Source organism: Crocodylus porosus, unplaced genomic scaffold, assembly GCF_001723895.1.
Source record: "Crocodylus porosus isolate Cpor-Errol unplaced genomic scaffold, CroPor_comp1, whole genome shotgun sequence".
Lineage (NCBI taxonomy): Eukaryota > Metazoa > Chordata > Crocodylia > Crocodylidae > Crocodylus > Crocodylus porosus.
The window spans coordinates 16,616,130-16,639,999 of NW_017728925.1; the positions used below are offsets into that span (position 1 = coordinate 16,616,130).

Below are 23,870 nucleotides of genomic sequence, written 5' to 3' on the forward strand. Positions count from 1 at the left end.
CCCCCAAGGTCTGGAACAGCCTGCCATTGGAGGTGGTTCAAGCACCTACACTGAACACCTTCAAGAGTAAATTGAATGCTTATCTTGCTGGGATCCTATGACCCCAGCCGACTTCCTGCCCTTTGGGTGGGGGGGCTGGACTCAAAGATCTTCCGAGGTCCCTTCCAGCCCTAATGTCTATGAAATCTATGGTGCTGTGTATCCGGCTAATCACCTGCCCTTGGGCCAAAATGGTTAAAATGTTGTTTGGTTACTTTGCATTCCTTAATTGCCAAGGAGGCACACCTGGGTTGAAAGTAATAGGATTTGCTTGTCTGTTATTAGGAAGGCAAAGCTGGTAGCTTGTTGTCAAAAATTCTGGCGGATGTTCAGTGCAGAAAAATGCCTAAGGGCCAACTCCGAGAGTAAATGACACCCCCCCACCCCACTTTCAACAGTGGATCTTGTGCAGAGGGTAGAGGGGAGACCAGAAGTTGTTATTGGCCTACGTCCTGCCCACTGATGGCCTTAAACCATCTTAAGCAAGGACAAGAGGAAAAAACTTTTAGCCCTAAGCTAAGTCACGGGGATAGGCTGAAGATGAACTGTCCCAAGCTACTGGTTTCAGTTGGTTGCATCTTGGGATCTTTGTAATCCATATAGGAACTTATTAAAATACCCAAGAGGAGGCTGGAGAACAGAGCCATACACAATTTTCAGTTAATAAAGTTGCAGTCTCCCGCTTAAGCAGATCCTCCTTCTCTGGCATTCATTAGGTCACATGCTCTGCTTAGTTCAAAATATTGCCCTTAATTAAGCCTCAGTCACTGCATGGAAGCAAAGAACTGAATTAAACCTTTCCAATTCAATTGAATTAGAGTGGTCTATTTAACTCACCAAGTGCTGGGTTTCCTGTCCTTCCACATGCTGTAAGAAAAGTCTTTGTTTCTGAATGACAAGATGCTTACAATTCCTAAGGGAAACATAAAAGACACAGTGTTTCTGAATCACAATTTGTATGAAATGGTTTGATAACTCAAGAGTCAAAATTCGCTGTCCTTTAATGCTGTCCTTCAGTCATTTGGTTTCTAAATGAGGCGAAGAATGGTCAAGTTCCAGCTCATCACAGTGTTTATATCCCTGGAAGGATATATCAACTAAAAGCCTATTACCTACAAATGAAACAAATATATATTTACAACACTTCCTGCATAGATGCATTATCGGGAATCAAAGTATTTTTGCTATTTGCTCATTACTTACAGAAATGTTACATAAAAAATAGCTAAAATGGTTTTAGTTAAAAATATTATATAAACTATGTATCATTATCATTACATTTTTGTAAAGTAATTAACTCTCCTATTCAATAAGTCCCTGAAAAGCTTGGGAACAAGACAAGAAATTGGAGAACACATTTTTTTTTTTTTACCTTCTTTCATCTTTCTCTTCATCTTAACTTCTGCAGTCAAGATTTCAGTGCCAAGTAAATCCCAGTTACTGGTCTTTTCCAGGTAGTGATACACATAAAACACTGGTACAATACTCATAAGCTCAGCCTCTGCACTGCCCTTGGGCAAATTAGTAAGAAAATCAACACCTTCAGGTTTGAGGACTGCAGAGATTACTTCACCCATAAGTTGTCCTGTGAAGAAAAAGGAATGCTGACTTAAATGGTATCCAAGGGCAGAATTTAGCCTGTGATAGTTAAAGAAAATATATTTTTATTACATGTCACTAAAGATCAGATTGCACGTTTTCTAAAGGAAAGGCTAGTGTACGGAGACTTTTCCACAAAAAACAGGGAACCTGAGTATAGTTAGTTGGATGGGAGCAGTAGAGGAAGCTAGCAGGAAACAGGTAGGAAGGTAGGAAAAAAAGAAAAAAAGCGCAAAAAATAAAAAACTACATTTATTTTACCTTTTACACTCACAGTCCTGTCAATTTTCATTTTGGGTACCACATTAAATGGTACCCTGTATCGAAAATCTTGTCGTCTTCTGACTGAACCTGAAATTGAAAAATGTATGTATAAAATATAGTCTTATTTGTGTGTCAGTGAAATTCAGACCCCATAGTCCTGTTTGTTCAGATTTGAGTCCACGTCTATTTGACATGGTAGCAAAGAAACATATGACTTTTTTTTTAAACTAGAGATGAGTTCAAAAATCCAGATCCAAACAACATGGATCTTTGAAAAGTTTATTTGGTGATTTGGTAACAGATTAAATTGGCACTTTACTTTTAGAACAGTACTTATCTTGACATAAATGTTGTGGCTTGGCTTCATCTCTAGTTAAACTGGATCATTTTCTATTCTAGGAAACATTTGACTATAATTGAGCTTGTTTGGTTGTAGAAGAAAAAAGTCTGCATTCAGTATAACATTCCAATTACTAAAAAACTTTAAAAAGGCAAACTGCTTTGAAGTGGATCCTATTAGTCTCTGGATAGAGGAGAAGAAATCTCAAGGAAGGAATATGTGAAGGTTGTACCATGAGGAAAACTACATTTTTTAAACTTGATTTTCATGCTTGTTTGGGATGGAAGAGTCAAAAAAATAGATAATGGAATAAAAAAAAAAAAAATTCTCCATACCATAAACACCTTTTGGATCCAGAGTGAAACCTGCATTAAGTTCCTTTTTAATGCCTTCTGGCTGAAAGAAAAAGAAAGACAAAAATAGGCAGTATATCAAAACACTTTTATTTAATTGAATATATTGTCAAAATGAATAATTAAAAAAATTATAAATTAGACTCCATCAAAATTGTCTTTTATTTGGCTTAGAGATTTTTCCGTCTGCTCTTTATTTTAAGAACAAAATCTTCAACCTAAGCTAACAACAAGTGTAAACTAAGTTGGTAGGAATGATAAAGCAGTAATAAATATAGCGTACCATAAAATGTGCTTTAGTATTTGAATAATGCAAACAACTATATAAACAGAATTCTCCAGTCTGTGTTACAATAAGCAAATATCATTTTCAAAAAGGTAACTGTTTAAGGGCCCAATCCCTCAGTTGCTCCGCTGAATAACTCTTGGGGGAGTCTACGGGAGTTCTGTGTGTGAAAAGTATGAAAGAAATATTTTTTGTAACTTCTACATACACCACAGTGGAGCTCATTGGAAAAGTGCTCCTCTGTTAATCAGAATGATACAAGTATTATTATATTACAGAACCCAGGAGAATGATGAGTATTTTTTAATGCAAATAAATTACACATGATATCTGGATTTAGTAATAGCAAAATGTAGCCATATAAATATATTTGCATAAATATCAGTCACTTATTTCAACCACATTTATCTGAAATGAGGATAAGCTCTAAAGAGGGTTTTGATCTTACCACAACACGTAATGTTTTCACTAAAATTTCACTGTCCCGGCCAGTGTACAGTGTAAAGTTGATTGTATGAAGACCTAGTTCCAAAGGCAGCAGCCTGACGGTTACCGATGAGATAGAAGAACTCTCTATGTTGCTAAATTTACAACCCCATATCCTCTGTGGACCAGTTGAAGATTCTCCAAACAAACAGATTCCCTCTCCGGCTGCTACTTTAACACAGAACTGAAACATCAGCAAAGATTTTGAATGTTTACTCATGTTATAAGCAACAACTGTGAAACACATGCGTCCATAAACAAATTTAAAACTTTATTAAGAAAATGTTAAAATTATAATAGCTAGTGTTACTACATGTTTGTGTACTACATTGCTAGACATTTTTTCCTACCTTTGAAATAAGTAAAACCAATTAAGCCATCCTATATTTGAAGTTTCAAACTCAATTTTCTGAATAGAAGCAAAGGAATTATATCATTACTTTTAACTACTTATATTGCGATAGTAGGAAAAGGTTTTTAGGCTATTTCAAGCCTAGATAAAGATGCAGTCTCCCCGCCCCAAAGAATATACAGTTTGTAATGACTGGCAAAATACTCATGCTGCATTTGGATGTACAACAGAAGCACAATAGACACACTTACGCTTACTTTTATCTAGCTTTGTCAGGCAAAGTGAAGATGCAAAAGCCCAGGCTTCAATTCAAGGTAATCACACAAAATAAATACCCAGAGTTCCCAGCCATTTGCACAGCCCATACAGAAGCCTAGAAATGCCACTTCTTCACTGGAACCACTATCTGAATTCACTAGCTTAATTTAGCTCAGGTACTGAAGAATCCTGACCCAGGCATATATACTGGACCATAGCAGAGACAAATCCTTTATTAAAGTAATATTTCTCTAAAACTTATACAAATTACCTTAACTGTGGAAGTTCCATAGTTGTAAACAGATCCTTTTAATGCAATTTGTTCTCCACGCACAACAGAATAAGGTATATGCATGCTCAGGAAGACATCTTTAAAAACCTGCACTTCAAGTGGATCAGCCACACATATACCTACAAAAAATTAAACACACAGCTGCATATAGTTGGATTATTACATGAAGTAAGCAACACATCCACTTAAGTCCCTGCAATTTCATTGTCTTTACTGGTTTCTTAGCCATCTACAAAAATCTGCTCTGATATTGGCAGCTTGATTTTTTTCTGAAATAGCCAGATTTGCTTTACCTCCCTTTCTGAGCTGTTATCTGTCCATACACATCACATACTCACTCTACCCTCCAAACCTGACTTTTGCTTCAATCTCTCCTTCCTGAAGTCCTGAGTTGCTTGTTCAGTGGTACTCCCACCTCTACCCAGAATTTTTCCTTCTCCCTCTCCTCAAGCAATCAAATTCCTTTCTTTAAATTTAACTGTGAAACTTAATTTTGTTTAGCAACCTATATTATGATTGTAATAGAGAGATGCACAGATTTTAACTTCTGACAAATACTGAATAGAACCAAATTTAATTAATTTAGATGAAAATCATGCTTAATAATCAGATTATTATGATTATACTGCCTTGTTTTTCCCTAACAAACTTATTCTCTGTTACATTTTCATTATCCAGATTCTAGAAGCAATGATCTATGCTTCATTCCACTTGAAAAATAGAATAATAGCATCACAGGCCATGTCTACACTGCCTCTTGGCCAAGACTGCTGAAAAACAAGACCCAGCTCTCTGCACAGGGCTGAGCCCAGCAATTAGGCACAGTAAACAGGTTTTTGTTACAGGGGTTCTCAGCATGTGTCCCACTAGTGCTCTCAGACTTTGTGTCTTGGGAAAGAGACTGGCACTGGAGCAAGCACTCAAGATGTTGGGAACATGCAACTAAATTATGAACATATGGCAATCAAAGAGAAGTTTCGCAAAAGCAAACTAAATCCAGTGCACCCTAATTCTTCTGGGTATCAGTAAGTGGGGTGGAAGGGCTTACCTTTATCTGAAATGCTAACACCTTGTATTTCCCATGTAGTCAGAGAATCAGGCAGAATAACTGGCAGACTCTTTGATCTGTATTTAAATGATTTTTGTGGATGAGTATATTTGTATGTTTCCATTATTCATTTGTTAATACAAATAACTGACATAGTACTACACAGATTCAATCCAGAAAAGGTTTCAATGTCTAACACAGATTCAGACAAGATAAGAAGTTCTGAAGGATCTGAAGCTATTAGTTTTTGAACACTAAAAAAATTATTGGTCTGATTAGGCTTAATATAGGTTGCTCTTGAAGGATTATAACCTTAAATCTAAGTTAAAAGAGCAGTATTAAAGTGGAATAACTACATAATGCCCCAAAAAGTTTAACAATGTAACTTTGGGACAAATGAAAGAAAAACTGTTCATCTGAAAAACATTTCTGTCAAGAACTGCAAAGGATGAACTTACTGACCTGTTAGCCATAGCTAACTTACTGTGCCAAGTACAGTGCCTCTGAATACTCCATGCTACTTGGCACTGTTACTCAGCTGTATTAATCAGCCAGCTCAAGATAATGGAAACAGCTGCATTGTGCTTCCATCTTAGGAGGCAGCCCACAGGGAGCATAACCTGTTTAAAGGCACCGCTGCCTACTTGCCTAGCATGGTAATTTGGTCTGAAGACATGTCCTTTTGAGTCAGTATAAAAAGTAGGGAACAAAATCATTTCCCTTAGCAGCAAGGATGTCCCTTTCTCAAATGATAGTAAATGATTAAAAAAAAAAGTACCCTTGGGGAACCTGGTGGACTTCCCATAACCAGCTTTCAGGGAAGTAGCTTCGAACCTCCGGTTTATCCAGCTCCAGGAAAGCCTCAAATTCTGGAAAAAAAAGATAAAAAAGGGTGCGTCTGTACCAGTTCTTGGGCTCTCCAGGTAACGGAGCTCTCAGGCAAGCCATGTCCACTCTCTCCTGCTCTGCGCAGGTGTTATGGAAATGAGGCAGTGAATCTGCTCTGATGAGACCCCCACTTCCCACTGCCAATTTCAGCCATGCTAGACAGATCACAAGACAAGTAGGTGGGTCTCCAAAAAATGTTTGGAGATCTGTGTTTTCAGGAGCACCTCAGAAGTAGTAAAGACAGGGCTAAACAAAGAAATACAGGGATTCCCAGCATTTCACACCCACAACCTCTCCCACCACTCAATCATAATCATTCTATTACTCAAAATCTTTGCTTCTGATTGGCTTTGGTACATGAAAAATGTATTTTGAATGCTTTCCCAACAAGCTACCATTATCCCAATGCATCCATCTGCACAACACAAATGCTGTGCTATTAACCAAGGTGTGCTGTTGGTGGATCTGAAAGCATTAGGAATATACAGAATGCCCTTTGTCCCATCTTGAGTGCACAGCTAAGAGGAAACTCAGACTCCTACTCTCCTCTCTGTGCTGAGATCTCTAATACTCAGTGACCTAGTTGGGTAGGGGATTTGACCATGACATTGCAGTGAAGGGTTTGCATCCATGTCATGTGCAGGATGTAACTCCTCTCATCTCATGTCCTACCTCCAATGTGCCTCAAGGCAATAAGGTCAGAAATATTGCTTCCTGCCATGGTCCCTGAACAAGTTTGATGGTACAGAGACCTACCCATCCTGAAGCATGTAGAACATAGGTTCTTGGTACCCAATTAAATTAATGATGAAACAACCTCACCAGACACTGCCACTTCAGCATAGGGGTGTGCAAAGTGGGCCCTATTCTATTCAGATTTGGCCTGAATCAGGGACAGTGATTGTATTAATTGATTTGGATCACTGTCCCTGATTCAATTCGGCCAAATCTGAATCTAAGGATACAATGCCAATTTGGAGAATCGGCCATTCAGACAGACACAGTTTTAAATGTTTTTTCTACATACCTTGAGGTATCAGGCACAGCTCATGATCGGTGCGATGCTGGGATGCATGGAGCATCCCACAGGAGCACAGGGGGTCGCCCACATGGTTGGCGGCCACCTGGAAGTGGACCGAAAGTACTTCCGGGTCAGCCAGGGAACATGCTGGGGACCCCCCCTGTACCCCACTGGCTCGGCAATCAGGCACAGGGGTCCTTGGGTGCCCCCCCCAACCCAGGAGGCACCAGTGGCTGAGCCAGGTGGGGGGCATGAGAGGGGGAGGTGAACTGTGCTTCTGGTCCACTTCCGGGTCTGCTGCCAAGTGCACTGGGGAGCCCCCCATACTTCTGTGGGACACTCCATGCACCCAAGCATCACAGCACTCTTAAGCCCCTGCTACCTAGAGATATGTAGAAAAAACATTTAAAGCTGTCTCTATGTCCAAATCGCCAAACGTTTCTGAATCAATTTGGAGGGTTCTGATTCGATTCAGAGCGATTAAAGGGTCCTCTGATTCTATTCAGATTCAGATATTTGGCCACCGATCGGGACGAATTGAATCAGGGACCAAAGCTTCACATAGCCACCTAAACCATACTCTACTACATGCGTCTCATACCTACATGCATGCACCCACACACAAGGATTAAAACCTGCAAGACTTACGCTTTCGTGCCAACATTAGAACTTTGTTTGGCTCTTGCTGACGCAGTTTATTTGCATATTCACAGCAATCTTTAAATGCATATAAGCACTTTGGGCCACCCTGAACTCGTTTAGTTCTTTCCGCACAAGTCTCAGTGACTGGATAGGCTCTTACTCCATCCATGCAGCACTGACGAACTGCTTCAATTGCATACAGGGATGCTGAAATAATTAATTAAATACATTGAACAATCCTTTCCCTTGAGATACAGCCATTCTTCTACAAATGCATTTTAAGCAGTCACACCAAAATGATTTCTTCTACATTACTGCTCTGGGTAAAGATTTGAGGGAAACCTACCTCTTATTTTTCTAAAAGCTGGTGCTCAAAATGGCCTCTCCAAATTAGTACTATACTACTGAATCAAAAAATTTAAAATGCATAAGAACAAGGAGACAAATTACATCTTACAATATAAAGGCAGCTATAGAAGCTATAATCACATTTGGTTACCTCTAAAGGGATATATGATATGAACTGGTGATCTCAGTCCAGTCACTGAGGATAGTAACACACAATACATATGTTACTAGTACCACTGGAAGCCACAGAGAAAGGAATTAAGGGCCATATCGAAACATTCAGATAACCAATTTTTATTTTAAATTTAAAAACAAAACAAAACTTTTGAACAACCTCTTTTCACTATTTCCTCCTCAAAGTCAAATCGTTTGGATCGTACAATTGCAGCACAAATCTCATCTGTTAAAAAAATAAAATGGAAATGTCATAATGTTTTCTCTCAAACATTTATCCTACCTGCAAAATAAATTAGTTAAATTATTTTCTAGAATCTACCTGTGAAGTAGGAGCAGTTTTTACTTGAATTAATCGCAAGTGAAGCTATAATTGCTCTAGGCTTTAAAATTGAAGATTTTTTTAAATAGTTGGTAGGGTTGGAAGGAACCTGAGCAGATCTGGGGAGCAAAATATATAATCACAATTCTTATACACTATACACACTAGTGTGTGTGTGTGTGTGTGTGTGTGTCTGTGTGTACAGTTAAGTGACTATAATTCCAATACAGCTACTTTTCATTATTATATAATTACTTTGCAACATAATAGCTGCAAGATATGAGGCTGGAGAAAACCAAAAAAAAGATTAACACCTTCATGGTTAAAGGGAGATAGATTACCTGCTTCTTTTGAATCATCTGCATTAGCATTAGTTAGAAATGTAAGCCCAGCTAAGCGGAATACATTAACATTGTTCTGTCCTCCTCCAGCACCACATCCAAGATCACTCTTTTCCAATTCTAGCATTACCTGTAGGAAAAATAAACCAGAACATAACTTTAATGTAGGATATACTATATGACTAGTGAGACCTGCGAAAATCTACAAGCCACTTTAATCAGTAAATGATACAAGGCTGCCACTAATTTAATTTTACTATTTTCACCTGTACTAATCTGTCAGATAAAGTCACTATGAGGTGATGTTAAATAGCTACAACATTTAACCTCTGAGGTTTATGCCACTTTCAGTGGCAGCCAAAACTAATTAAAAATATATAAGTAATTTGCAAAGAGTACTGATCGCTAAACTAGAACAGTATATGTTACAATGGTCTATGTTACAGTGTGCATATACAGTAATATATATATGTTATCCTACCAGTGGATAACATATAACATAGGGCGCTTTCAAGCCCCAACACAAAACGATCACTACCAAGACAGAAACTTCCATGCCTATTCACAGACATGAAGCTCTCCAGTAATGCTTTTGGTGATGTAGAATCTGGACACACAGCTCTTTCCCACTGAATAAGCAAATATCAGAAATGTTTGGTGTTTTTTTGGTGGGTTTTTTGATTGCTCAACTAGACTGAAACCTGTGATAGAGGGGGAAAGTTCCACATCCTATTATCAGACTAGCTCAACTCATGAAACAATAGCAACTTCCAGATGCAAGATTCATTTTTCATTTCTAGATGCTACTTAACTCTTTCCATAGACCTCTTTCTGGTCCCAGTGACTCCATATATGGCTTTGTCCATAGATGACAAAGTAATGAAAGAACTGAACTGGGTTTTCATGTAAAATGGTATGTTCTTTCCCGGCTTATATGACTCTTGTCTGGATGATAATTTAATCTATAAATTGAAAACAAATATAGGTCCTTAAAAAAAAACTTACACTGGGAAAAGATGAGAGAGGTGAAAGCTGAGATGAAAGTAACGTTTTCAGGAAGTATTGGAGTAGTTCTGAGAAGAATTTTGCTCATACGGTGAATGCACTACTTAATTAAAAAAAAAAGAACTTTTAAGGGACATTCTATTAGTTACCTCAAGGCTGTTCCCACATTTCTGTTCTATATTCAGCCAAACCGAATCAGCTACTAATTCTGCAGTGTTCTCGCCAGTGACAATGTAGTAGACAAGAAGACGGGCTGAAGGAACCATATCTTGGGTTAGCTGAAAGCTTACATGTTCATAGTCTGTATCGTTAATTCTAGCCTGAGTTCCAAAGCTTATTATTTTCCCTTTGGACAGAATCTATGAGATAGAAAAGAAAAGAAAAAGATAATCCCAGAAATGTAGTTAGGTTGCGGCAAGTATTTCTGCCTATTTAGGAAGAAACTTTGGCAAATAGAATCAATAGTATACCAGTTGCACATCTTAACCTGAGAAAAAACAAACAAACCCAAAATGCTTTTTATATGAAACTCAATTCACTTTTCAAACATTAAGCCACACAATAACATGTAAAGTAGATAAATCCTTTGTATTTGGAGCTTAATAAAAATCAAACATTTGAAAGGTTTAACAGACTGTATCCACTTGATGAAATAAATATACATTATTGTGTTTTTAGGCATAAACAACAGGTGTACAGATGACAATGTACAGTGTTTTAATCAATAGATAACAACATAACGGACAGTAGCAGTTTTTCATGTAGTATGTCATCCTATAAACTCTTAGATACAAAGTTATATAACACTATTCCCGAAAACAAGTTTAGGAATCCAATGTACCTAATCTCCCCTGGCAGGGTAGGAAAGATTATCCTTACTTAGACCACATTTAAACTAAAAAAAACATGGCATTGCTCCCTACCTCCAAAATGAAATACAATATGCTCTGCAAATGCTTTCTGATGTTTGCCCATAATTTTGCTCTAAACAACTGCAAATACATCCAGTTCCTATGGAAATTCTTAGCATAAGAAAATGAACAGTTTCCCTAGGTAAGCACATCATTAGAATATGAAGAAAGCATGTGTTCAAGTGCTTTGCCTAATTCCAGCTCTTAATCAGGTCTGCAAGTTCTTTGGTGCTGTCCACTGCTGTAACTGCTATCTGGCAGTACCATCCTTTCAAATGCAGGAATTCTGAGTTACAGACTTCACATTATAAGATGTAATGCTGCTGACAAGTGGTTAATACAGTGCTCATGGAAACTCTAACTGCGGTATTAATTCTTGATCTCATTTTTACAAGTTGTTTCTCCATGTCAGTATTATATGGGATATGCAGAAGCTTGGGAAGAAGCTGCTTTCTGAACTCAAACATAGGACTTTGATTGCAAGGGTTGCATATCTGGCACCCCATCTTGTAATGTGAAAGTATATCTGTTACTTACCAAATAGCTGTAATAATATATTTTATGAATATAGTGGCTACTTGGATACACATTAATGCTGATATGGTCCCCCACATGGAGCATTTTATGGTTTGAAGCCCAGTCAATATATAGATAGCTTTTGCTGAGAGATGAGTAAGCTGTTGCTTCATAGTGTTCAGTTGCCTGGTTTTCTTCTGAAAGACTTGGATCTACTGTTTTTACCTAAAAGTGATGTAACATGTATTAAAAGATTTTATGCCAACAAATATCTTAAAATGTTTTGTAATTCTATAAAAGCTTGCATGAAGAAAGTAAAGATACTTCAAATAAAAATCAAGCCAGCCTCAAAACCACTGCGAAACAAATACTGTTTTGTTTAAAGTTTTGGTTTATTGTATAGATAAGTAAAATAACTCCATGGGCTAATTTTAAAGAAACTAAGCACCAATAGTCCTCTGGCCAATAATAAAAGAAGGAACAGAAATAAGGCATCCTGATTTCTAAACACAATTATTGTATTTTTTCTAACAAATTAAACATTATAGTGTAAACTTAAAGGACTGAAACATTAAATTTAAGAGGTTTATGAATGACTTTAATAAAAGACACCTCAAACCACTGCCTTAGTCTTGTCTCTGCACATCCAAAATGCAGCCAGTAAACACTATTCTCACCATTTCTCTGAGCCAGCCAGAACAAAACCAAAAAACTATCCCTATTAGAAACCCTTCAGTGTAATTTGTTTAATACACATTTGGATGAACAATATCTGAAGTTTTGGGTGCTTGTCTAAATTTGACGTCTGAAATCTCTATAATACTCATATTTGGTAATTTTCAACATTTTTCACAACATCTTTTAGATTACAAAATAGTCACATTTTCAAATTCCCTGGTTTCATGTGTAAAATCTTTCTATCTATACTGTCAACAAGTCAAAGCACACCATAAGGGAGTATGAACTGTACAAGAAATACATAATTCAAAAAGAATTTAACTCACTTGAAACTCCAGTGTTTTGCTATCAGATGGAACATTAACAATAAATAATGCGGTTCCATCTGTCCTGCTTGTTTGTCTCCTCCCAGATTCTGAGGCCCCTGATACCAAATGAGTTGAATCCATCTGTTCATTAACTGCATTTGCAGTGAGAGTTACAGGGAGGTTTCCAACTGGCTGATTCAACGTATCTTTCACTTGCACCTATTTAATAGATACAATTTAATATAAAAAAATTATAATTCTTCAAATTTGAGCATGAGCAGGAGTGAACAGCCTCCCCAGCTACTGCCGTGCTTCCATAATAGTAAATCTAACCACAGCTATATGAATTAATGCATGTTCAAAGCATGGTCAAGCAGACAGATCTTAAGTAATATGGATAAAGGAAAACGTAACTGCATGCAACCAGGTTGCTTATGTTAACTAACCTTTATAGAGAATGGAAGTCCAGGTTTCACAAAAAGAGGAGTAGCAACCAAGTTCAATTTATATGGCGACAAGACAAATTTGACTCCATAAAATTCAGCTTCTTCACCATGTCCACCTACCAAAACATAGCATCTCTTTTGAAACATGTACTCTTGGACCCCATTTCTCCATCTGCCCTCAAAGGCTCTTTTTAAAGGCAACCCAAATAATTTCTTATCCTCAAGCTTTATTTAGTCTTTGCCCATGACAATCAAACTCTTACCAGCATGAAATATAACTTATGAAAGAGAGAGGGAGAGAGAGAGAAAGAAAGAAATACTTTAATAATTTTAAGAACATGTCACATTGTGCTGGGTGATATTAATTTATCCTCCTCCATCTTTATACCATTTTGGTAAAAGCACATTTGAAAAAGAACCCTGTCTAAATAGTGTAATTTTCCTTCCTCAGTTTTATTCAGATTTGCAGATAAGCGTGTTAAAAGTGTAGCAAGAAACCCTTTTGTCTGCCCCCCACCTCAAATGTGAAGCTCCTCCATATGGCAAAAGCCCCTTTTTTAGAATTTGCCCCCTTTTGGGGATGCTTTCTCTTTTCTACCTTTTCTTCCTTCCTCTCTCTTTTTCTTTTATTATATCATTATTATTTTTATATAAGGTGCACTTGTAGAGAAAATAGAGCTTGTGGATGCTTTTACAGATGTACTTTAAGTTTAAAAGTAAGTTGTACCATGCAACAATGTTAACAAGGGCAGGAATCTCTGTATGGAGCAGGTCCCTGAATGAATCATGGTTGATTGTGTAACACAGTAGCTAGTCTGGATAAGCATGTTAATGAGTGGCAATTAACACCTACAGAATTGGAGAAGAACGAATTAATAAAGAGCCAGGAATTCCTGGAAGCTTCATTGTTAAAGGTACGGAAGCCCCTGTTTGAATTTAATCAATGCTGGAAACAGACCCTTGGGGCTGAAATACCCTGTGACAAACCACTCCAGAGCTCTATTCATCATGGCAGTGAATCAATCAAAATTCATCAACAGACTTCTGAGACTGCACATACGGGCGGACGTGACCCCTGGGGCTGACAGCTCCCATCCAGCAGCTACCAAGAGGGGTCAATGACCGCTGGACTGGGTAAGCCCAAGAACTGGGGAGTCACCAAAGTCTGCCAGAGAGGGATAAAAGTCAGTGAAGAATGACCCCCAATGGCACCCTCTTTGACCTGACCAGCACCCTGCCTGTCCAGCCAGAAGGACCAGCCAGTGACCCCCTTCTGCAGCAACACTGCACTGAAAGAAGCCTCAATGGGCCATCAACGGTGGACTCCAGTGCTTGGGAATTAGGTATATCTTGACACCAGTGCTTAGTGTTCAGAGCTAGCTACTGTGAGTGTGGGTATGTGCGTGAATGTGTGTGTGTTTGAGGGGATCAGCAACAAGGTTTATGGTCTGACTTTTGCATCCGTCCAATAAACTAGAATTTTATGATGATCCTGTGAGTTCATGCTTTGTAGCCAACAAAAGGAGCAACAGAAATACCTTACCTTCAGACTCTAGCACTGATGCCGCAATATATAGGTATGCCCCATTTAATTCTTCTAGACTTTGGCGGCCTATGTCTCTAACTGCATTGCTGCTATTAAAATTGACCTCTGCAACTCCATTTCTCATCTGATAAAAAATACAGGTTAACAAATTATTTATTCTATTATTCACAATTTTAACATTTTCTCACAAGATTCAATAGTTTCTCTCTCAGATGTTGCTACATACATAATCTGTTTACTAAGAAACTAAGCATGAAACATTCTAACAGAAGAGAATAGAATTAATTCCCTCAAATATTGGTAATTAGCCACCCAGTGGCACAAGCTGCACAACAGGTCCCCAAATCTAGTATGACCTAGGTCCAATGTAGAGGGAGGATTCAAAGACATTCAGGGAAGAGTGGGCCTTTGATCATCTTTGAATGACTGTACAGAAGGCCAAACTAACTCAAGAGAGAAAAGCTGGAGGTATAGGATGATCTCCCAAAGAACATCCATTTAATTTGGAATTGCTTGGGTCTTGCCATCACTGTAGTACAATGCCCATTTATTCTGTATTTGATTATCTTCATTTATTCTACAATATTTAATGTAAAAATTCTTTCATGAAGTAATATAGCTCATGAGTGATAAACTCATCTGGCCCATGGCATGGGGCCAGTCCATGGGTTGGATTAAGCACAAGGGACCCCCCCCACCCTGCATGCCTGATCTGATCTGGGATGCTGACACAAGCATGTGCCATGTGCAACACAGCCCAGGTCCTGGCTGAGCAAGCAGCGATTGCCTTCCTTTAACTGATGCAAACCAGGATGTCTGTGCAGTTCCTTTCTCCCTACCCCCACAGGCAGTTAGGCTCAGCCCTGCCCTGGCCAGCTGCTCTTGAGCAACATAGGCCAGGACCAGCCCCAGTGAGTGCTATGGACAACGCAGCTTGGTACCCAGCCCTAGCAACTGTTGTGGGTGGCATCAGGCTGCCCAGCACAGTATGTCAGTCAACAGGATAGACCAGAAGCCAGATAATGGGGCTCCACGGGCCAGATTCAGCCTGCAGGCCCTGGGTTTAACATTCCTGATATATCGACAGGTTATGAAAATGTACAATTAAGCTGAACTGAAACTGCTTTCTGGCTGCGACAAGACCTGCTACGCTTCAGTCCAAAATTACGTTTTATGTTCCTTATAATAGGGATTTCCAATAGAAATACTGACTGAATAACTGACAATGCCAACCAGAGGGCTGGATCTAATTCCTGTTTAATCCAAAGGAAAGACACTATTAAGGCCTGAAGTAGGCATATGATGTGAAAATACCTGGGTCATCTTTTTCTTACCTCAGTTACATGCATTGCTTTTGGCATCATTGTTTTTTCATTTGCTTCAATTATTCCAAAACGGACAAAAACTTCTGCATGGGCAACCACCTTATTATAAAAGTAGCTTGAGAATAAGACAATAAAATACTCTTTTAAATTGCTGTTTCAATGGCTAGAGCAAAGCTGACTATAAATATCATATGCACTTAATTTCTCATAAGGAATTGGCTCCTAAGCAAGAATGGGCACAGTAAAGAGATGTATATGTTGGCAAATGTTTCTAGTCAAAGCTAAGACCTGTTGACAAGTATTGAAGGAAGATGCATTCAATTATTTTCCACTGCATAAAGAACTGCAATGATGTAACCTTTTTGAGAAGAAAGAAAGAAAAAAATGGGGTGGGGAATCTTTGGATACAGGAGGATTCAACTCACCAAGGTAAAGAAAAGCTGAATATGTTTACAACCAAGTCCAATTTTCCTTACCTAGCTTGAATAGTTATCTTGAATTTCTCAAATTTCTCAAAACTAATGAAGTTATATTCTGGTTCTATGGAGACGGAAAAACTTGGCATTGCTAAAAATTAAGCAGAAAGTTAAATATAATAATTTGAATCTAATTTAAAATATTAAGCAAAACAAATATGAGGTGTCATTGAATGGGCTGCAAATAATTAAATGTTAGATTCAAATTATTTGAATTACATATTTAATCGGAATGATAAATAAGCCCTTGAGCAATCAGACATTACCATATTCCTTAACTTCAAAGTTAGTAAAAGCTGTTGTTGTGAAGCTCTTCTTGTATTTAGCTTCAATCTTCCAGGTACCATATCTATAAAAAGGCAAAATAACATTTTAAGATGAAAAACAATGCATGCCTAATAATAAAAATATGAATAAAACTTGTTTAATAAAGTTTACAGTTTGTTGGTGAGAAGAAAACTGTACAAAGTTGCACATATCTTCAACGCAGTTTCAGAAAGAAGGGAGATTGTGCTGCTCTGCTAATATATGTTTAATTTAATCAGGCTGTTATGTAGCAATCATTTTGAAGCAGTTAACACATACTTGTAATTAATAGGTAGCTACCTGCTTTACCACTGGTTACCTCTACAGGTTTTGATGCAGTCCCTCATCCAGGCACTCATTATGAAGACTGTATCCTGATTTGTGCTGGTTGAACTAAAGATGAGCTTAAAAACCAATTCAGTTAAACAGGTGCAACTGTATGAGAGCACTCTTGAATTGATCTAAGCCTTGCTTAAGGATATTTAGTTCGCATCTGTGTAAACTAAACTGAAATAACCCGGTATAACCCTGTTCACCGAAGGGTTTTTGTTTCATTTTAACTAAATCTTTGTAAACTGACCAACCAAAAGCAGTACACCTTCTTAATGCAGAACAACCCAAGATTAATTTAATGCATATCCTAGTCACTCAAAAAACCCTGAAGGAGCTTCTTTTTAACCTAGGTACTACAACTTCTTTGCCTTCACTAGGACTGTAACATAGTTTGAGAGGTTAGTTTAGCATAGGTTATAACTAGACATTTTTCCCCTCTAATGAAGTTTGGGTTTCATAGTTTCATCTGCACTACATTTTTACCTTGATTTAAGTAACAGCCAAGTAAATCAGAGGTACTTGGCATATTTGCATAGGCTAGCATATACACTACCTTCAACATTTATTCCTCATAAGAGCACAGACATTTGTGGCTAGAGAAACATTTAAGTTTAGGCTAGATGAAAGTATGGGTGTTAAACTGTACTCTTGTTTACACCAGGAAACTTTGCATTTTAATGTGTGTTAGCTAACATGTTAAAATCCTAGCACAGCCAATCTGAGGGCTGTCACATATTGCACATAGGATATGTTAACTGGACTTAAAATGCAAGCATCCATGTGTTCAAACAAGAAAACATAGAGGGGTGCACTGATAAAGATTTTGTTGATGACGATGGCTGATTATTAACCAGTCCTATTGACTGATACTGATCCGAGAGCTGATATACAGGAATGCAGCCTGGCAGCATGGAAAGCAGCATCCAGCTGGTAAGTCGGGGGAGGGGTGGGGATGGGGCAGATTGAGGCCCCCACAGTGAGGGAGGGAGGGAGTGGGGCAGAAGCTGTCCAGCCAAGGCAATGAACGCAGCCCGGGAGTGGGAGGGAGCCACAGGTGGCTTGTCTGGGGGGTGCAGGGGGATGAGGGAGAGGGTGGCTCCCTGCCACTACATGCACCCCTGAGGGGCGGGTTGCTTGCTGTGGGCTTGGGGTCAGGGTCTACACTGGCTTCTTCTCAATGTGGGGGCTGGGCCAGGGTTATGCTTGGGGCAGGTGGAAGCAGGGGAGGCAGTGGGAGCAGTGCTGGGAAGGGAGGTTATGGGGAATTTTGGGGTGGCTATAGCCCACCCTGTAGCCACTCCTCCCAGCACCCCCGCTGCCCATCCCACCCCTGCTGGCCCCAAGTGCAGCCCCAGCCCAGTCCCCTTCTGGAAAGAGACTGGTGCAGCCGCTGGCCCCAAGCCTACAGCAGGCAGCCCGCCTTCATCCTTTGCACAAATCTGCAGGGCACAGGCCACCCATGCCTCCCCTGGGGGTGCATGCTATAGCAGGGAGCCAGCCCCCTCCCCTCCCCACTGCGTCCCCTAGACAAGCCACCCATAAGTCCATCCCACTCCTGGGTTGCATTTACTGCCCTGTCTGGTATCACCTGCCCCTGCCCCTGCCCTACTCCCTCCCTCACCGTGGGGGCCTCAATCTGCACCCCCCCCATGCCTCCACAGACTTAGTGGCAGGGAGCTACTCTCCAAGCTGTCCTGCTGCATTCCTAGCCACCTGCATGCTGCAGTTGCACACATGCAAGCAGCATTTATCAGTGACATTATCGACTATACCGGCCAAAAAAAGTCAATTGCCAATAATGTTAATTTTCTTTTTATCGGTGCCAATCTAATTTACTACCAATATATTGGTGCACCTCTAAAAACATGTAAGTGCGATCATATAGCAAAGTTGTGACTTTTATGAGCAAGCTGTGTATGTTAGAGATTGTACCATGAGACTGGTCAGAATGTGTTCTAACTTTAATGTGGCACAGATTTAACACATGCTAAGTGGCTCTTGTAACAAGGCTATGAGTTGAAGTTCTAATATATATCAGCCAGTCAAGGTATTACAAATAAGCACAGCCCAGTGGAGATGCAACAGCTGGCAATAAAGGAATTTTTTCACCAGCATAGCTACCTGGCCTCCCAGAAAAAACTATGCCAACAAAATCAATCTTCTGTTGGCACAGCTGCATACTCACTGGGGGTTTTGCCAATTTAGCTGCTTTTTCACACTCCTAGCCAGCATCATACTCCTATGCTGACAAAAAAGCAGTCTATGGTGTAAACCTGACCTTAGTGAAGTCTATGTTAAAAACAACCAGTAAGCAGTTCTTGCAGACGGTCTGTGTTAGGCTGAAAACAGTGAACTCTTGGTTATGAGCATGGGGCCATGTCTAAACTAGGGAAAAGCACATTTTTAACATGCTTCAGCTGGCTGAATATACCCTCCAAAAAAATCCTGAAGACTTCTAGTAGGGTCCTGGTTCATGCCTAGAATTCCTAATAAGTAATATATAAAAACAACAAATATATAAAAGTAGTTCATTCCATCTTGGGGGCCCAGGGCCCCACAGCCCATGAGAAACCTGGGACCTGACAGCAATGCAAAACCCATCTCTAGAGTGATTGAAATTACTATTGACTTTTCTAGTGAAAATAAAATGAGTTAAAAACATTCTCTGCTTTACATTTCTACTAGCATCACTTTGCTTACCCAATGAACCTTCAGCACGCCCTACAGGACTAAAGAAGAAATGATGAGGTATATATTTTGACTTTGGATACTACTGGAAGAAATAAATCCCTTATGCTATATATTGTCTCTCTCTCTCTCACACACACACAAAATTATAGTGGAAAAATGATACACACAAACATTCCCACTTAAAGAGTTCATACACCTACTTTCAAACTATATCCGGTGCCAGTTTTTTATGCATCTAAAAGTCCTCCCACCCAGAAATCAGCCTTCTACCTCATGCCTGATTCCAGCATGGAAAGAAATCTTCTTTTTTTTTCCTTTTTTTTTTAACTTTCTCAGCCAACGGGTCATCACAGGCCCACTATTCTTCTGTTGTTATAATTCTATCCATTAATATCTTTACCTGCAGCACTTCCCCACTTTCTGTTGCTACTGTGGCAATTGAAATACAAGAAATTGAGCCTTATCCGTGGCTATTATTAGCAATATTGCTTTATGCATAAAATGACAGGAACAAAAAAGAGCATGGCCACAGCTGTCATACTGTCATGGTTGATATACACAGTGCCTAGGACTAGAAATCTCCAGGTCACATCATATACCTTAGGCACCCTGAATTAGGGGTGACCACCCTGCAGCATAAGTGCTACAAGGAGTGTGGGCAGTCTGTGTGGCACCTGACAGTCCAGGGAGGGGAAAGGCAGCAAAACACAGATAAGGCAGAAAGTAGAGCAGCAGGATGAAGCAGGAGGCACAGGCCACAAAGCAGAAAACAGAGCAGTAGATTGGACAGGGAGCACAGGACAGGAAGCAGCCCGCTGGGCAGGGGAAGGGGACTAGACTGGGACTTGGGAGAGTGCAGGGATAATTTGTGGCTTACTGTTCCCCCACTTAAATTATCAGCCTTATATTATCAGCAAAATGCATTTTCAAAATCTTTGAGATAAGGTATAACTAAGTAATGGTTATCAGAAACACTTAACAGAAATCTACTTAGGGTTAGATGGAATCTTGAAGTCAGGAAAAGACACAATTCCAGTAAAGTCATGTTCTTCTATTATGTCCACTTTTACTCCTTCTGGATCCTTTAGGTTAAAAAAACCAAACAAACACAAAATATCAAGAAGTTACAGACAGTTGACCAGCAAACACTCAAGGAGATCATTTGAGGAAAGACTACATTGAGTGACTTCAATTGAGAATGATCATCCTCATTTTTCCTCACTATCTTGTCCATTTCACAGCATTGAAATCAAACCATTTTCTCAACCAAGCCCTATGCTGAAATTCTGAAAAACATGTCTGAGAGTCCAGTAGTTAAATAGTTGTTACATGAGACAGCATTGTTGGTGCATCACTAGGGTAATGCCACTACAGAAAAGGTTGAGACTATTGACTATTTTGAATTGGAACTGAAAGAAACAACATGCAATGAAAGGTTTCCTACAAATCTTGTCCTTAAAAGTAAGAAGCAATTTTTTTTCACTCTGTAGCTATTCTGAAGCTGTGACTTGCCAACTGTCTAACTGTGCAAAGTCACTTCAAAGGATCTTCATGTTGATGCCTTATTAAATTACAAAAGCAGGTTTTGGACAACCATTGTCAATGCTGTTAACAACCTGACAATCAGGCTATTCTGATGCAATAACACAGTGGTTTACTACTCAACTGTTTTGGGTTTTTTCTCTTTATGGTCTCTGGGATGACAATATTCAATTATGTTACAATATACTCACCACAAAAGTTAAGACAGTTTCTCTTTGGGCTGGCTTCAATTCTTGATTCAAAGAGTAAACCCTAACTTTCACTGCAAGAAAAATAAATTTAGAGGATATGATATTACACAAAAAATAAAATTACTTTAAGTTTCTACACTTATTTATTCGTAAAATCTTCAGTATTCAAAAGAAAACCATGGTCTATTGAATGCCTGGGACCCTACTAGGGACAACAAGAATTACTAGAATTATTTCAAGCTATCAACAGCAGAGAGAAGCAGATTCTGAATTACAACTACTTTAGACTGAATTATCACAGTCCAAACTATTATAAATATAATAGTATAAATTATTATACTGTTATAATCCCAGCTTTCATAGCTGTAGGGAAAGAAAGAACTACTGACAGTTTCTAAAATTATAGCAATTCAATTAATTTTTCAATGCAGTATTTCCTCAGTTATATTTTTTCAAAGGTCCTTCATTTGACCTCAAACTACTCATTCATGATGGAAGGGAAGGGAATTTCAGGAGAGAATGTTATGAGAAACTAATAATGATTCCAAAGTGATGAAACAGTTTTGAATATTGTTCTGATTTTTAATGCACATTACGCCTAAATAAAAGTTGGCAGTAATTACATTTGAATCCTAATTTCTCAGCAGTGCCAACTCACTTTAAAACTTTAACTCAACCAGAAGGAAATGAATATTACTCTACCTGATTGATCAGGAGTGTAAATGGGTTTGTCTGTCTGAATAAAGAGATATCCATTGTCGTAAGTAACTGGCATTTTTTTTTCTCGTGTGAAATGCACAGAACTAGCTTCCAGATACACATGGACTGAGCTTCCTGGTCCTGGTAAATCTTTTGGCTGAATCTGGGAGGCAAAAAAAAAAAAAAATGAAAAATATTAAATTAATTTTAAATTATAATGATTTGCCTTCATATTTTTTAACAGTATATGTGATTGATAAGTACTATTCTCCTGTTATTTATTAAATATTAAGTTCATGAACACTAGTATCAAGAAAGATTTTCTCTTGCATGTACACTGTAGTCAGGAACGATACCAAACAGTTTTCTTTTTTTTTCAGGTAGTGTCTATGGGTCACTTGTACAGATAAAGCACTAGGTCAGAAGGAGCAAGATCCAGTTACTGTACAATTTATCAAAGTCTCATTTATATAACAAAGGTGAAACCTGGCCCTTTTGAAGTTAATGGGAGCTTTACCACCAAGTTAAAGATTTCACCCCAGTTTAGTCAGGCATATTGACTTATACTGAACAAACAATTCATCAATCCAGTCTACAGCCATGTTTCTCCACCCCCCTTTTTTTTTTTCCTTTCTCAGGCTAGGTACAGACATTCAAAAAGTCCAAGGAAGAATTGGCCAAATTACAGTTTTCTGTAACCAAAGTAGTTTAGCTTGGTAGTGAACAGAACACACATTTGCCCTTTGGTGAGGGGGGCAAATCTTAGACCAGGCTGTGCCATTTTTGAACATCAGTATGTGTGCCAAACTTCTGTTCTGTCATGGGCATAGACTGGCTTTGCAAGCCGAATTTCTGTTCTGTTACAGGCATAGACTGATTTCTCATCACTTATACTGTTAAACTATAATGTCTGTACCTGGTCCTAAAGGTAAAGCTAGTCAGGTTTAATACTTCTACAACTATTATTTCAATATAAATTAAAGTACAAGATAGAGCATATCTATTTGTTTGATGAGAATACAAAATTATACCTGTATAACCAAGGACATCATCAATATGCAAACAAAAGTGGAGAGATACTGCTTTAGGGAGTTATGGATAATTAAGTTAATGAAGTTGCATTCTTTTGGAGCAACACCTACATTGATTTTTCTTTTCTTTTTTCCACATTATTGCTCAAATCTCACTGTTTTCTTGCTATTTTTTACATCTCATTCTCAGCTCTTACAGGAGAAGAAAGGGCTTGAATACATTACGGAAAATGTTATATAAGAAAAAAATAAATAGTTTCACACACTTTTATATATTTTTGCTGATTAATCTATGCATGAATTTCCAGGGAATTAAACTGGCACAAAACTGATACAATAATCTGAAGAACCATGCCCCTCATCTTAGTTCAAATAACTGGAAATTCATCATAACGATTTCAATCTGCTCTACTTTTACAACCAAATACAACCATAAGGGAGGACAAGAAATGCTTTAAATACATACCATTAATGTTACAGAACCTTGGAATTTGTTGGCTGAAGATAAAGATACACGGCCAGAAGAATAAACAGTTTGCTTATCTGGATAGCTTTTAATGGCAACATTGACAGAAAATTCATTCTCATATCCAAATGCCTGAATTACCACCTTTTCAAATGACCCAACACGCAAGATCTTTGGTGCAGAAACGACATACCTGCAAATGATAATAATAATAGGATAATGGAACTGCCAGTCTCTTTTGTACCTATTTGCATTTAAAATTCACTGAAAGACCCACCATTAAAGCAGATGGGCTAATAGCTTGACCTATTTCTAGCTGTATTTAAATTGTCTAATGAGAATGTGCT

General features: G+C 38.5%; 1 protein-coding gene across 2 annotated transcripts in view; it reads right to left on the bottom strand.

Annotated features, from left to right (window-relative positions):
• C5 (complement C5) overlaps positions 1-23,870 on the bottom strand; it is a 40,896-nt gene that overhangs the window by 15,407 nt on the left and 1,619 nt on the right. Inside the window, exons 2-25 of one of the 2 annotated variants that reach the window (XM_019540965.1) lie at positions 23,524-23,716; positions 22,030-22,189; positions 21,328-21,398; positions 20,585-20,676; positions 16,531-16,613; positions 16,265-16,355; positions 15,798-15,903; positions 14,461-14,587; positions 12,918-13,033; positions 12,490-12,690; positions 11,507-11,710; positions 10,208-10,417; positions 9,866-10,015; positions 9,054-9,183; positions 8,551-8,616; positions 7,875-8,075; positions 6,096-6,186; positions 5,318-5,394; positions 4,249-4,388; positions 3,330-3,551; positions 2,578-2,638; positions 1,900-1,989; positions 1,412-1,624; positions 877-952 (exon numbers count right to left, since the gene is read on the bottom strand). In XM_019540965.1, the coding sequence (XP_019396510.1) occupies positions 877-952; positions 1,412-1,624; positions 1,900-1,989; positions 2,578-2,638; positions 3,330-3,551; positions 4,249-4,388; positions 5,318-5,394; positions 6,096-6,186; positions 7,875-8,075; positions 8,551-8,616; positions 9,054-9,183; positions 9,866-10,015; positions 10,208-10,417; positions 11,507-11,710; positions 12,490-12,690; positions 12,918-13,033; positions 14,461-14,587; positions 15,798-15,903; positions 16,265-16,355; positions 16,531-16,613; positions 20,585-20,676; positions 21,328-21,398; positions 22,030-22,189; positions 23,524-23,716 (3,171 nt within the window). Of the gene's footprint in view, positions 1-876; positions 953-1,411; positions 1,625-1,899; positions 1,990-2,577; positions 2,639-3,329; positions 3,552-4,248; positions 4,389-5,317; positions 5,395-6,095; positions 6,187-7,874; positions 8,076-8,550; positions 8,617-9,053; positions 9,184-9,865; positions 10,016-10,207; positions 10,418-11,506; positions 11,711-12,489; positions 12,691-12,917; positions 13,034-14,460; positions 14,588-15,797; positions 15,904-16,264; positions 16,356-16,530; positions 16,614-20,584; positions 20,677-21,327; positions 21,399-22,029; positions 22,190-23,523; positions 23,717-23,870 lie in introns of those variants that run through there. The other variant, XM_019540966.1, reaches the window with a different exon arrangement.